The sequence below is a fragment of the Leiobunum rupestre genome, chromosome 5 (assembly GCF_980474605.1).
Source record: "Leiobunum rupestre chromosome 5, qqLeiRupe1.1.hap1, whole genome shotgun sequence".
Classification (NCBI taxonomy): Eukaryota; Metazoa; Arthropoda; class Arachnida; order Opiliones; family Sclerosomatidae; genus Leiobunum; species Leiobunum rupestre.
Window position 1 is genome coordinate 13259989 of NC_143388.1, and position 16491 is coordinate 13276479.

A 16491-nucleotide genomic window follows, 5' to 3' on the forward strand; every position below is an offset into this window, starting at 1 on the left:
TCTATTTCTGTAATTGGGTTATTTCTTATAGATTACCAGATCCACGTCAATTCGTTTCACACTCAATTTTGTTATTTGAATAAATTAGGTTCTTAGGCTCTAAAACAAAAGAAGGGTAATGAAATGAGAAATTGACAGTTTCATTCTGATATCCAGATAAAACTTGAGGTAACCAATAGCAAACGATAAGCTCTAGCTAGATAGCTTATCCCGAACAAGAACTATAAAAAGGGCCAATGCGTGATTATTTTATAATTCGAGGTTAACTCTGTTTGTAGACGGATGTGTTAGACAGAAATAACCCGAAGAAAAACTTATGGCTTGAAAATGTTCAAATCTATCAAGAAAACTTTTTTTGGGTGCTATTTACCAGAGGAACTACCGCAGTTCGAAGTGGTAAGACACGCTATCATCTTACGACTTAGGATTGATTAAAATGAAAATAACTTTTTTCAGGTGAAGTTAGATGAATTACCAGTTCCAAATGACAGAAACAGTGTCTTATACGAAAATTTCCTCGACCATTCATCTCCGACGCCAAAAAGCCCTAGTTATAGTACATTAAACTTCAAAGACAATACCTATTACGCTTTCGTAGAAAACTGTCCAGTAAGTGAACGCGTCCGGATTAGTCTCAACCACGTTAACTTTTCAATTTCAGGGAGCAAAAATTGTTTTTAACGAAATTATAAACGCAGCTGGTAAATTAGAATTGAAACCAGCGTCTGAAAACCCCGAAGAAATTTACGTGTCGTTGGGTATGTTATCTTTCTTACTTTAAATTTATATAGTTGATTTAAGATTGATTGAGAAATTTGTACGTCTAGGCGCCATTAATTTGATTGAAAGTTTACGACTGTTGTACCAAACTGAAGAAGGGTTTTTCATTCCATTTCCATGGATCAGAAACAGCCAATTCGAAGCTGAAGATCACTTCATCCCATTGAAGTTAGATGACTGGGGCAGAGGAGGCAAACATTTGGTAGAAAGCGCCGTACCGTTGAGTAAAATGTTAAAAGGTGACTCGGAATCCAGTCCACCGAGGAGGACACTAATCCAAGCCGGACCCGGAAATGGTAAAACGACCCTTTCCATACGTCTGTCGTATTTGTGGGCTAGAAACAATTACGAAGCCCTCAAATCGTTCAAATTGACGATTATGGTTCGATTGAAGAGCCTCCAAAACCAAGTCTTGGAAGATTACGTCGTCGCATTCTGCCACAAAGCCAGTCATCAAAAATACTCCGCCGAAACGATAAAACAGATTTTGGGTGACCTCGGACATGAGCTGTTGCTGATTCTGGACGGATTCGACGAGACGTCGGGCGAGCTCACTCGAACTTCCATTTACAACGTGTTAGGGTTCAATAAAAACTCCAGTTACCAGTCGTTTCTTCGGGGAGCCACTATTATAACAACATCTAGACCAAGAAGAGACCTAGAAAAAAGCCGATGCTTCGATCAGAGAATTCGACTTGACGGTATATTACCCGGGAGACGCGACAATTTCATAGACAGATACGTCAGAGACGAAGCCTCCGCCTCGCAACTCAAGAGCAACTTGAACCAAACCACTTTCGCTGACAAAATTTCGCCGCTAATTCTAACCATTTTGTGTTATCTAAAGGTGAAGGGATCTTTCACAAAATTCCAAACGGAATCGGAACTGATCGGAACCATTTTGAACACCTTGGGTGACCATTGTGTGCAAAAGGATGGGCTTCCAATAACCGTCAGCGACGTCTGGGTCATTTACATCCGACTTGGAGGGATTTACTTTCAAAAGGGAAGCGCGACCGTCTCCATCAGCGAAAGCGAACTTCGCGAAACGTTCGGAGATGTTGAACTGAAATTCTTAAAAGGATCCGGAATCCTGGTGAAGCCACTGACCTTGGAACATCCCAGAATGGAGTCGTATTACGAGGCGGTGCACAAAACCTTCGTCGAATTTCTGATCGCTGGTTACTTAAAATGGGAATGGGATACTAAATTTACTCTGGAACACAAGAAGGCGTTTCTGGTTCAAATCCTTCGAAATGGAATCATACACGAAGGCATTAAAGCGTTTGACGTATATTCTTCAACTGAAATTAAATTCACTTGTCCGGTATTGCGAGGCGTGACGGCGTTGGTTACCTTTCGAAATCAGCGAAATCTAACCGTCGATTGCGAATTTTGCACTCCGAGCTACGCCTCCAGATTCTACGACGATATTATGAAAATTGAAACGTTGTTAAAGGTCAAATCCATCATGAAAGTATATCGTTACAGCGCTCAAACCGACGCCATTCCGCCCCAGTTCAAAGTTGGAGTGGATTTTCTGTGTCCTCAAGACTCTTACAACAGCAAAGGTTACTTGTTCACGTACAATATCTACCGGGAGTGCAAAGCGGACTTTACAGCGCATACGTTGGCCATTCACGACGATTCGGTGAAAGAGCTAATCTTCTTTGAGTACGAGGAGAAAACCAAAGCCAGGGCCCTCAACACCCAAAACTTCCACGACGAAAGCGAGATCGAGAAGATGTTGAAACGAGCCGTCCAGTACAGCTCAGGTGTGAGTTGCACGACGTTCTTTTTCAACGTGTCGCAAATGATTCGCCTCTTCCCAGCTACTCACATGCACACGTTGGAAACTGTCGGAGGATACGGTGTCCTTCAGGAAACTCTGAGAAAATTTACCAAACACTACTTGAAATGCAAGGAACCATTCGTAGCTGTACCCGAACAGATTTTGGACGTCCAAGATTTCGTGCATAGGTTCTTCAAATCGGTTTTCTCGTGCTCGGTGTCGACCGAGATAGTGGCTACTTGGAATTATCACGACCACGTTTTCCAGTGCGTTCACGATCCTCATCGGAAAAAGACTAAGGCTTACCACGCGAAACCGGAATACGAAAGGAAGCCATCCGTTTCGGTGAAAATGAACGAAATGGTCAGTAAAATAGCGTCCATCGCTCAACAGCATAGCTTCGCGTCTGAAATATTTCACATTCAGTTGGCTGTTTCGGAAAGGCGGATTTCAATGAGAGTGACCCTTCGTGAATTATCAACTCTTCATCACAGGACAGTTACCTGGCAAATACTAAAAGTTAGAAAGTAGTTTATAACTTTAAGGGGGAAGACTACAGTGGCCATTGTCTACTTTCGCGCTATTTCAAGCTGAACTCTTTTAATTTTGTATTTTAACTTATAAAATTAATATTTAAGTGTAGAACAGCCTCTTGTTTAGTGCTTAAAATAATTTTAACAATTTTAAATTTAAAAATAATTAAGTTATTACGCTTTAATTCGGACCCCCGGAGCTAAACAAGTTGGGCAAGCGCCCAATCTACCCTTTAGTTAGGACTATTCATATTATAATTATCAAAATTATTTTAAGCACTAGAGGAAGGTTCAGCCTAATAAGAAAAATATAAATTAATTATGTAAATTTTAAAACAGAAACGTTCAGCTTGAACGAAAAAGAGGCTTTTACTGTATTCTTCCCCCTTAAGAAAAATATTCTGATTCCTTATTCTAGGGGTGCCCAAATGGTTGAGCTTAACTAACTAGCGATCTTGACCTCCAAAATGGTGAACTTCGACGTTGAAAATGATTATCTCCAAAATATATTAAAATCTTTTAATAAAAATAACTATAATAATTTGGGCGATCTCGACTTTGAAAATGGTGATCTCAACCTTTTAAATTCTTAATTTGACCTTATCCTGTGCTGACTATTTTTTAATTATTTTATAATGGTATGAATAGAATATTCTTCTCCTTTATCAGTATTTAATATCATTATGCACCGTGTGCCCTTAAAAATATCCGTACCAAATTTCACAAAAATAATATATGGGAAAACTTATTTTTCCTTGTGACTAATTTGTTTATTCGTTCATTTTAATAAGATCCAACGGAAACTAGTCGTTTTTAATAAAATTTTAAATTTGTGCAAATATAACGAAGTATTTTAATAGAAATTATGTTTAATTCAGAGAAAACGGCATGGTATTAGAAGATAAAACTTATTTTATACAAGACGTTTCGAGCCGAGGCTCTTCTTCAGTCGTTCGTTAGTTTTAATTTGATTTAAAATTTTACCACGCGCCATATTCAAGTTCTAATATCACGCGAGCAGAAGGTCAGCGTGTTAAAAAATAAACAAAAGTTTTACTGATTTTAACAATTTACGTGTGTAATAGAATCAATGTAACCGATAAATCCAAAGTATATGTAAGTCGGTGTGAATTATTAAAATATAAATATAAAATGTCTTTCAAATACCCACATAGAACTGCAAATATTTATATATTTATATGAAATTTTAATTTTTTTTGGCAATTTAAGGCTAGGTATTATTTAGATTTGAAATCAAGCAAAAAGCACATTGTGAAAACCAAATAATGTGATATATAAAAATGTTAACACTCAATTTCAGACTAACGGGATTATAACCACTAGTAATTATGTGGAACTCAGATGGTTTTAATATTGGCAACATTTCTCATCTACGGCACTGCTTATTGGTTTGTTGCAAAGGTAACCCCTAAAATTGTTTGGGGTCATCCATAAAGAAGGCGTCGGAGGTTATATTTCCTTTAAAGGGAATCGTTTGAATTTCAGTAATTTCCGGTGCTGATCTCCAGAATTTGATTGGTCGCCTCTGCTATCACGAGGAGGGGCCACTTGAAATTCAGGTGGAATTTCTTTACCGATTCCATGCCCCTTAATTAAGAAGTAGGACCTCCAAAATTTATCGATTTAAATTAAAGTTTTTGTCAATTTAAATCATTTTTAAGACACGATATTAATATAAGGTATTCAAATATTAGTTTAGGCCAACAGTATTACGAAATATCATGCTATTTTTCGTTCTAAAATAAAGTTAGGATAAATAATATCATATCTCATAGGAACAAAACCCGACTGAAAATCAAGGATAGTGACACTTTTGCTTTATCAATTGTACAAATATTTCTGAGCTATTCTGTAAATTGCGTTATCTTGAAAATTACTCACAGTTCATTATTTTGTCACCCCACATAGCTTGCAATTGAAAAATAACCCACGCTCACCTTTTTTCATAAATCAATAATATAGAGTTTTTAGCTATAGTATAAAAATAGTATTTACACATTTTATGAATATAAAATTCTACTAAATAGAGAGCATAATGATAACATTTTACCCTAATTTTGTAAGTCTTACAATTTAAAATGAAAGACATTTTACCCTTAATTTTGTAAGTCTTACAATTTAAAATGAAAGACATTTTACCCTTAATTTTGTAAGTCTTACAATTTCAAATGAAAGACATTTTCCCCTAATTTTGTAAGTCTTACAATTTCAAATGAAAGACATTTTCCCCTAATTTTGTAAGTCTTACAATTTCAAATGAAAGACATTTTACCCTTAATTTTGTAAGTCTTACAATTTCAAATGAAAGACATTTTATTCTTAATTTTATTTTTCAAATGATAGGTATATTTTAATAATAAAAGTATTAAACATATTTAGGGTATATTTTACTGCGAACATTTATGACTGTAGCTGTCATCTATTAGATTTCACTCAAAATTAAACCAAGGTTGTACGAATGAATATGTTTTTTATAATTGGGGAGAGCGACTAATTATGAGACAATCCGTGGGCACCATGGTCGAATTTCCTCACTGCACGAGAGGGGGGAAGGAAACATTTCACCGGCTTGCACTTCAATCACCTCAGAAGACTTCAGTTTTAGAGAAGCAATGATTTTATTTCTACATGGAGAAGTAGCTTACTTTTCGAGCTAAAAATCGTCTCATCATAGTCATTATAGTAGAAATAAATACATCGGAAATGGATAATCCAATAGGCGAAATTATAACGTCACGTGACTTTCTAGGGAACAGCAGCGCCATCTATCCTAAGAAATACGGACTATTATTCATTTTATTTTGCTAATGACGGTTTAAATTTTGATCGATTAACCTAATTATTATTATTATTTAAAACATCTGGTAATAGAAAGGCGGAAGTTCATTAGCTGTCTGCAGTATCTGGAACATTGAATTGGGAATATTACTGCTAGAATTACAATTACTATTTCGGTTACCATGGTTACGCGGGACCTGTTCTGATAAGACTGTACGAAATTCATCTTTATAATTAGGCGGTAGCGCCATCTATAATTTGTAAAGTTATATGTCTAAAAATAAATAATTATTAGCTAACTCACCGTAACTTGAGTTAAAAAGGATCGTGTTGACAGAATAAAATTATTTTTAAACAACTTCAAAGGTTTGTTTGTTACGAGTAATCATACATTCCAATTTCGCATCAGATTCGCGAAAAAAATCAATTGCAATATAGTTTCCACCACTAGAGACAGATGCCGCCACGGTAGAACGATAAAGTTGATAAGGTCTCCTTATTGAACGAAATTGGTTCCGCGTCAGCCAGATTTAGTTGTACCTCTATTTATTCGCAACTCAATGATCTGGAAGGCATATTATTTATTTGCCGTCACGGCCAACTATGAACACGAGTTACCGAATCAGAGTTGGCTGTGATATGGTAGTCAAGTGATTTTGTTTTCCCATTGTAACAAGTTGGTTAAGACCAAATTTACTTTATAGTTTCGTCTATTTAATTCTTGTAGAACATTGTTATTTTTTAATGCATAAATGGTTTATTAATTTGGAAATCAGGACTTTTCGGGTAATTTAAATAAGAATAACGTCTACTTTTGGCTCTACGCGAAAAATATTTTTATTTTTATTATTTTTTTAGTTATTTGATTTGTAAAACCAAATAATATAATATTAGCCGGGAGTAGTGGCTCACTCCTGTAATCCCAGGCGTCCGGGAGGCAGAGTTTGTGGATGGCCGTGTGAGGACAACCACTAATCCCCCAACGGGTGGTTGTCATACTTCCGCCACGGGTGTCCCAACCCTATCCCCAAGTATCCCCCCGTTGGCGTGGCCGTAACACATATCTCGCACCTGTTTAATTAAATGGACGAGCGGACTGTATTGTCCCACCCGTTACAATGGCTCATAACGAGCAAAAAAAAGAAAAAAATATATAATATTATATGACCAAAGAAAATGTGTAAATTTTCATAAAGGTGATTGATAAATAAATTTTAAAATAAAATTTATCAATTGTGTAGTTTTATTTTCGTTGATAACAAAAAATGATAATATATCAATTTTAATCAACCTAAATAATTTCCTGGATCTATAAATGATGCAAGTCATCGAGATAGGAAATCCTAGAGTAGTTTTATACAAAAATTCCATATTTACACTAACGCTTTAAAAATATAGGCACATTCATTTTTTTTTTGCTCGTTATGAGCCATTGTAACGGGTGGGACAATACAGTCCACTCGTCCATTTAATTAATCAGGTGCGAGATATGTGTTACGGCCACGCCAGCGGGGGGATACTTAGGGATAGGGTTGGGACACCCGTGGCGGAAGTATGACAACCACCCGTTGTGGGATTAGTGGTCGTCAACACACGGCCATCCACAAACTCTGCCTCCCGGACGCCTGGGATTACAGGAGTGAGCCACTACTCCCGGCATATAGGTACATTTACCTTATTTACCTAATCAAAAATGAATATATTTATAATAGAGAGGTTAAGCAGAGCTCCCTAGAAGTTTGAACGACTACGTCGAGAGTCGCGAGATCATACTCAACGGGTTTTTTTCGCGTTTATACTTCGGAGTCGGAACGTTTTATAACTTGAAGAGAACGCCTTATTTCTGTCGAGCTTATGTGACACTTACTATAATTTCTATAGCGTTTAAATCGGTTACCGATATAGCGGCTTATATTTCTAATATCGGTATCGGCCAATATCGGCTTATTAGAAAAATATTTTCAGAAAAACATTTAAAAATAAGAAAATTATCAATTAACTAATGACAATATTTGATTTGATAGGCCGCGCCACGTACGGCAGACTTCAGAATCTAGATCATACCTTTTTTTAGACAGGGGGTTACGATTGTAAACAAATAAAAAACTACGATAATGGATTTGTGATAGAAAATATGTATCACGTAAAATGAAAAGAAACATATTCGGATAAGCTCTTGCAAACTTTTTGTCACGAAAAATTAGAATAAAATGGTATGACAGTGTCGTGAACCATTTTTTACAATGATTTGATCATATACACTACTGTTATGATAGATAACTTTGTTAATATCGTCCAATATTACCGCCGATATATCGGCTGTACCCATATCAGTGCATCCCTAATTTAAAGTAAAGCAGGGCACACGAAAACATGTTTGTCATAAAATATAAGGCGCATTTTAGTATTGCTTAAACACTTTTTTATTTTCGTCATGTACCCGGGCTTAGCGTCAATCGCACTTTTAGAGAACCAATCAGATAGTGCGCTGATTGATTTTTTTAGGGGGGAAGTAGCGTTAGAGCAATTGCGAACAGGGTCGGACTACTAAAATTAATCGAAATCTGGGGGCTCATTAGTCAATTTGACTAGTGAAAAATTAACCTAAATATTCATAAATAATGGCGAATATGGCGTATCATACATTGATCATTCATCAATCCCATTTTATTAAAAAAAATTGTGATTGGCCAAAGTCATGTAACCCAAGTGATAATAAATTCCTATTTTAATTCTGACGGGTAAAGCAAAATGTTGTCTGTCCTTGTTTTTATACCCGCATTTTTACCCCCACTAGTCAGTGACTACAAAAAAAATATCCTTATGTCCAACCCCGATTGTAAACAACGCTAAAAATCGTCACAACTTTATCCCAAAGTAGAAATAAAATGCATTTTTGACCTAATAAAAAATCTGAACACTTAAAAATTAATATACAAGTAGTGGATTAAAATCTTTTTTTATGTACGTCATTAGTATTTGGAAAAATTTGCACTCGACTGTAAAGGGAATCTAATGAGTTATTTATTTACTTTAACAATAGAATCATTTGAGATAGGATATCATTAAGACTCGCTAAAGGAAAATACCAGTAGCCCGAGGACATTCTTTTAATTGCGACATGTTTCGTTACTCTATTACGATTTTATTATTTTGCCTAATATGGTACAAAGTTATGGGTAATTTTGGAAATATTTGTTAAAATATCTATTATGTTATGATAACGGATTTGCATCGATTCAGGAGTACCTAAGATGTTTTGCATCTATGGCAGTTGGGCAGCCCACTTAAGCGGTGAAGGTAGGTTCATGATTAAATATATTCGACCAGAACTTTGCGACTACATAATCTACGCCTACGCCGAGCTCTCCCCTGGGGGTGGTTTAATAGTTAGTGGTGATCCTGACCACGACCTTCATAATGTTAATGGTAAGGTCATTGATTAATAAGAGATTAGTTTATAACTTGAAACGCAATTTGAATTAAGTATATATTTGAAATTAAGGTCGTTACGCTCTTCTACGACGACTGAAAGAGAAAAATCCTCATCTGAAAACCTTAATTGGTATTGGAGGACATCGCGTTCCAGGTACCAAATTTTCCAGAGTGTCCGCGGTACCCAGAATCCGCGAAGGATTGGCCATTGGAGCTGCTGAATTCGCGAGGTTTTACGGTTTTGACGGTGTGGCGTTGGCATGGTTTTATCCTGGTGTCAATAATACCCACGACAAAATTAGTCTTTCACATTTAGTTCGGGTAAGATAAGTTACTTATTACCGTTACCACAGTTCTAAACATGGAACATTAAACTCGTTGTAGGTTATGGGTAAAAGATTACATAACTACGGTCTAGAGTTAGCGGTTTTTGTTTCGCCGGTTCGAGAGGAATTGGAGAAAGGATACAATCTGGAAGAAATAGCCAAGTAGGTCTTCATTTGGGAAGTAGTTTACATCTGCCCCAATACTAGTTTTGGGTGACGTAGGGTACGCGATGATTGTATTAATAGTTGTAGACTAAACTAAGGCTTGTATCAATAGAAAACAGGGTATTTAAATACGGAGCAGCTACAGAAGAGCGAGAAATGGCTAATGTTTCAATAAAAAACAGGGTAATTAAATACGGAATAACTAACAAAGAAACAGAAATGTTTTATTTCAATGAAAAACAGGAAATGTGCATTCGGAGAAGCTACAAAGGGCCAAAGATGGCTGGTTTCAATGGAAAACAAGGTAATTAATTACGAATCAACTACAAAAGAACCAGAAATTGCTAACCTAACCTAACAAGCCTTGAAACAAGCCATTTCTCGCTCTTTTGTAGCTGCTCCGTATTTAATCAATATAAACATCATTATTCTAGTCTACAACTATTAATGCAATCCTCGCGTACCCTACGTCACCCAAAACTAGTATTGGGGCAGATGTAAACTACAGTCTTCATTTGTCTTGTTTTTGTAAGAATGCGCCATTTAAAAATTTTACTTCAAAGGTTATCGGACTATGTGTTTTCAATGACCTTCGATTACCACGGACCATGGGAACCACGTGTTAGACATTTTTCGCCTTTGTACGGTGATTCGGAAACTCATTCAAAGTTCGTCAGTATTGTAAGTTGTCAGAAATCATGTACCGTTCGCGGGTAAACTCTCTGTGAGCTTAGTGAAATATTTTTAGGAATCGACTCTGAATACGTTAGTAGCCAGTAATGTACCACGCAAGAAAATTGTAATGGGAATAGGCGCGTTTGGTAGAAGCTTCACATTGCAAGATCCCGATGTGGTTCAAATTGGTTCCTTATCAACCGGACCTGGCAAACCAGGACCTTTTACTAAAGAACCTGGTTTCTTGGGATATAACGAGGTAAAGTAACCAATTTACCAAAATGTTTTAACTGACATTTCTGTGAACTTTAATTATATCTTAATAATAATAATAATTATAATAATACTTAAAATAATAATATATAATACGCTAGCGGTTCCCAAATTTTGTTATGGAACCCTTAATTATCCACCTAATTCTGGTGGAACCCCAACTAATTTTTTTACTTATCTTAAAAGACTCTTGACACAAACAAAGATGGCCGCGCTGCGAATTCTCGGAACCCCTGTGATCCTTCCACGGAACCCTAGGGTTCCGTGGAACACCTTTTGGGAACCACTGAGCTAGGCTAATACCCAAGGCACCACCTTAGGCCTAAGTCATCAAGTCTTCCACGTGTTAAGTGTTCACTGAAAGCCATTTTCATAATGATCACCTTTTTTTTCGATGCCTTTTCGATTTAACAAATTCCCTTTATGTTAATTAACTGATTTTTTATTAGTACAGTAAGAATTAGATTTTTTTTAACGACGAACATCAGTCTGTTGATTGTTTAAAGTTATTACGTTAAACCATGTGTAACATTATCGCTCGTAAGTATGCCTTAAAGGAGAACTGTTACCACCCTAAAATTGGTTAAAAACCATTCAAATGGATAGAGGACGTCCGAAAATGGTTATACAACAAAGTTCATGTTAATATTTCCAGTATTTGATTTATTCTTAGCAACCAAATTTCGTGTTTTATCCTCCCCGACTCGAGAATCTCAGAACCGCTTGGTTGAACCTACCTGCAACGCCATCTCATGAACGAAATATTTTTTCCCCGGTTTTATCGTTTTTCGGTTGGAACTGCCGTCTGCTACGACATTCTCCTTGACCTTTTCACCTAGTTATATTGGTAGATTGTAGTTAACCGTGTTTTTAATATGCCTTACACGCCGCCCTTTCTCAAATTTTTGATGCTTCATTCTTTTGGCGCTGCACGTAGGTTCAAACTCGATTTCTGAAATTTTTGAAGCCGTTTGATGTAGGTTGCGGAAAAAGTAGCGTAACTTCTTAAATACTTTTCCAAAAACTATTAAATTTCAGGGACATAATGATTAATATATTTTCTATCTTTTTGTAAAAAAACGTCGTAAATTTTGGTTTTGGTGACAGTTCTCCTTTAAAAGCATTTTCTTCAATGAAACCTTGTTCCAGGGATATTATGTAAATACTAAATTACGTCACCTCCAACTCTTTGACGAAAAACGTGTCATCAACTTTATAGAACGGAAACGGAAGTAAATGAAGTGAAGTTTATTTTGAATACGCGCCGAATTTCTAGCTCGTTTATCACTTTGACAATCTATAGATTAGCTCTTCCCTCTCGAACACAAGTTTTTGTTTCCATGGTAGGCTTTTTGAAAGCGCAAGAATTATTCGAGACCGAAACGAGTCTAGGAGGCGTAACGGTGCCTATGATCTAGCGTCTGCTGCAGACAAATTAGGAAGTCATAAGAACGTTTTTTTTCTTACATAAACTTATAAAAATATAAGCAAACGATGCAAAAATTATATTAAAATGCCAGTATCATTATTTATTAAGTCAAAATGAGGAAAAACTAATATAGTGTCTGCTTTCGCCGCTACCTATTTAAGTTTCAATGACGAACCAATGGGGTCGTAGCGATAGTTATCGATCGCGAATAACAATTTTAAATATTTAATATTTGGGGAAATTTTATGCATAGGCAATACCATAAGTATATAATATTATTATTTAAGTGTGACACTTCTTATTCTTCACATGCAATATTTTTACTGAGAGCTATTCACAAGACAGACTGCATTACGGGCTTCGCCACCGTTTTGCGTCGGCTTGCTAAAGGCCCAAACACACATGCGCCATGACTTCCATTCTATTTAAGTCACGCGACGCGACGCGATTTGCCAGCGAAATTTCGTGCGCGAAGGCTATGTGTGCATCCACCTTAACGCGTCACACGTGGCCTTTGACCGCGCCTCACTAGGGGGAGATTTTCTTCTTGTGATGACGTCACTCCGTTACTAGCTCTCAGTAAAATATTCAATGCTAATGAGTGATTATGTTGCATATAGAAATGAACACATGGACGACATCAGTATTTTTTTTTACTATTATAATTATAGTCTTATTATATTACTCAAACCGTTTTTTTAAGAGTATTTCTTAACATACTAGCTGTGCAAAAACTTGGTATACTCCCAAATTTACATGGAAACAACTCGTAAGACCGCGGAGGGACCTTACACGACAATCGGGAATCAATGGATCTGTTTCGAAGACGAAAGAAGTGTTCGGAGAAAAGTAAACATTCATATTTAATTTAAATTTAATTTCGGTATTTGAACTAATCAAACTGTAATAGGTTCAATATGCCAAAGAACAGAAATTAGCCGGGATATTTCTCTGGTCAATGGACACGGACGATTTCAGGAACAAATGCCGTTTGGGGGCTTTTCCGCTACACGTTGCTGCTAGTCAAGCATTGGGAAAAAACGTCTCCAGATTCATCTATTCCAACTATTAACTCGTATTAATGACTTGTTTTAACGACGACAAAAATGTCACGATGACGAGAGTCGAAGCTAAGAAATGGAATTAGTCCTAATGGAAAGTTTTGCGTCGACACAAATTGACTTAGGCCTAACGGAAATTTTTGCGTCGACACAAATTGTACTAGGCCTAACGAAAATTTTTGCGTCGATTTTTAATATTGTATTAGTTCGAAAGATAATTTTTATGACTAATTCTTTAGTTGGTTTTTACCTAAAATTATCGTTATTCCTAATACAATATTTTAGAGTCGACGGAAAAATTTCCGTTAGGTAAAAACAAACAAAAGAATTGGGCCAAACAGAATTTATTCAAATTGGCTCAATAATTTTATATTAGGCTTAACGGGAAATTTTTGCTAAAAACAAATAAATTAATTAGGTGGAAAGCTTTTATTTGGATTACACTCGATAATTATGTATTAGGCCTGAAATTCAGCCTTTACGCAATATTTTAATAAATTTTAACGAAGCTTCATATCTAATGAGTGTTTTTAAAATCAAACTTAAACAAAAATAAAATTTGACTCGAGTTTCAATATCTGTCTTTCTACTAAATATCGAACGTGGCTAGGCTATTTTTATCGCTTTTTCAGTTCCAATAGCCTAATTTAATTTATAGGCTGAAGATCATAAAAAATGCGCAGGGAATTACAAGCTAGGAGGAAAGAAAACATTGGGTCCGCAGCCGCGTTCAAATCCGCCCGTTCGATGGTCCTCCGTAACGCGGCACTCTCTTATCAACCATAAGGTTTTCCCACGTTCCGCAAACAGATACGTTACGAAGTTTCATCGTCGGGGATAGCTTTTACCCCATCTTTCGAAATAGAGCGATCTGGAATTCGTCCGTCATCAAGCATTGCCGGGTTCTTCAGACCCATAAAGCATTTACGTTGCTTCTTACAAATCCACCCTGGCCCTGGCGTTCGCCCTAAAACGGGAATGACGTATCTTCGATCGTAAGAATTTGTCTCTACTAGACGAGAGTCACTCGACAGCGTCTACCAAAGCTATAGTGAGGGGGTTAACACTGCGGGGATATAGCCGTATAGAAAAAGGGGGAAAATAACTTCGCAAGGTGACACCATAAGTTAATAATTAACAGTCACGTAAGTTTGTCAGATCCTTATCTATCTCGTGTTCAATTTTTATTGAGAGTCCTTTCAAGAATTACCACATGGTTTTTGGTGAACTTCAGACTAACAAGGAGACTACCCGAGGTGTTACACACCGATTTTGTTCAAAATCGGGGGATTTGTAGACCTTCGTGTAACTTGAAAAATCCTAAAGGGATTTTATTCAATGGGCAACGGTTTTGCCATGGCAACGAAAAATGTTTTTGACAACTTAAAATGGAGATTTTCCCATTGAAAATAACATGGGATTTTGAAACATTTTACAACATTGAAAAAAAAATTAAAATACCATAATTATAAAAAAATTGATAAAAATTGACGAAAAAAATCAAAATTGGTCACATTTTTATAAATTTTTTAAAAAATTTTCACAGGAAAATCGGTCAAAATCCCATGTTATTTTATGTTGTCAAAAACATTTTTCGTTGCCATGGCAAACCCGTTGCCCATTGAGTAAAATCCCTTAAGGATTTTTCAACTTACATGAAGGTCTACCAATCCCCCGAGTTTGAACAAAACCGGTGTGTAACACCTCGGGTAGTCTCCTTGTAAGTGATTAGGCTTAATACGTATCCTTTGCCGCAATGTGTGACTAAAAATAGCAATGGTTCCCAATTTTCATTGGTACAGAATTCTCTCACAAGCCAAGTATTTTTTTATAGCATCCATACGAGGTTTTTAGGCGACCGAAACGCGTGTAGGTGGCGTAACGGTGCTAGCTTCTCCGAGGTAGCGCAATGATCTAGCGTCTGCTACAGACAAATTAAAAAGCCATATGAAAGTTTTTTTTAAACAAACGATGCACAAATTAGATTAAAATGCAAGTATCATTATAAATAAAGTTAAATTTACGAATAACGTTGAGGAAAAACTAATAGCGTCTGCTTTAGACGCTACCTATCTAGGCTTCAATGGCGAACCAAAGGGGGCGTAGCGATAGTTTTCGGTAGCGATTAGTATATTAGTTTAGCCTACCCTAAACTAACCTAGTTATCGATTCACGAACTTAAGAGATCCCGAAATTAAAAACCAGATGGCGTAATCTACATCTTAGGTTGCTTATTTTTCTCGCCAGAAACGCCTTTCTTTCTGAGAATGACGTTGATTCTACGTCACCCCAAAGTGGGCGGGTTAAAATTTCTTTCAATGTTTTTAAGACATCGTCTTCTCCGAAAGGAAGTATGAACTAAATGAAAAATCGGCTGCTAACACGCGCTACGCTTTGTTTTCAACGTAACTAGCGCCAATCATCCCTAGCTTCTGTTAAACCTGGTGCCAGACATGTGAAACTCGTTGATCCATCAGAAACATGGAAGTTCATACTCCCTTTAAGATTGAGAAAACGGAACAGGCGACGCTATGACGTAGGGGAAGTCAGTCTTCACAAAATAAAGGTAATGGAATTACCACGCACTAATTTTCGGAATTGACCTATTATTTCGAGTAACTAGAGGTCGGCGTTCGATTAACTTTTATCCATGGATAAAATAAGTTCGGCGATATTTAAATAATATGTATTTAAATAACCAATATTTGAATAATAATTGTAAAATGTTTAAATAATCGAAAGTGGATAAGCCTATTACTTAAACAAAACAAACAATTATTTAAATACATACCATTTTAATTCAAATAAATGCTTGGTTGCGTAAAAAACATAATTAAGTTAAAATTATATTATTTTTACCAACTTAGGTTAAATAAATCGGATATTTTGTGGATAATCAATAAACAATTCCGAGCGCTACGAGTAACTGGCACACTTATCTAAACTTATTATAGACTTATGGTGACACTCTTCCAAAGACGATTTAAAAATAAAGCGTTTCGTAGAATTGAAAAGACGGCCTCTTCAATGTGTACTCATTAAATGGTAATTTCGTCCAAGAGCGTTGACGAATATATCTACTCGAATTTCGAAGCCGCCGCGTACGAGTTTAACTAAAACCGGCTTAAACTCTCTCGTGTTTGATACGTATTTACAACCCCGTGTAGGTAGAAACCTCTCCCGGATGGGGGGGGATGATTTTTATACGTCACAGCTGCAACTA

At 36.4% G+C, this 16491-nt stretch overlaps 2 protein-coding genes across 3 annotated transcripts; both read left to right on the forward strand.

The window, feature by feature from the left end:
- The first annotated feature begins 97 nt into the window (after positions 1–97).
- On the forward strand, positions 98–3815 carry LOC149943586 (uncharacterized). 2 transcript variants are annotated; one of them, XM_090175702.1, is made up of 4 exons: positions 98–168; positions 279–396; positions 457–758; positions 828–3815. In XM_090175702.1, exon 4 carries the CDS (start codon positions 1010–1012, stop codon positions 3101–3103), a length of 2094 nt encoding a protein of 697 aa, XP_090031828.1. In that variant the 5' UTR covers positions 98–168; positions 279–396; positions 457–758; positions 828–1009; the 3' UTR covers positions 3104–3815. The 2 variants fall into 2 exon arrangements, with proteins under 2 accessions (XP_090031828.1, XP_090031829.1); XM_090175703.1 differs by lacking the exon at positions 98–168 and having other exon boundaries at positions 273–396.
- A 5074-nt stretch (positions 3816–8889) lies between these two features.
- On the forward strand, positions 8890–13675 carry LOC149943587 (chitinase-3-like protein 1). Its single transcript, XM_090174685.1, has 8 exons — positions 8890–9083; positions 9148–9333; positions 9410–9660; positions 9724–9827; positions 10394–10511; positions 10579–10764; positions 12931–13056; positions 13118–13675. Exons 1-8 carry the CDS (start codon positions 9026–9028, stop codon positions 13277–13279), a joined length of 1191 nt encoding a protein of 396 aa, XP_090030811.1. The 5' UTR covers positions 8890–9025; the 3' UTR covers positions 13280–13675.
- The last annotated feature ends 2816 nt before the right edge of the window (positions 13676–16491 follow it).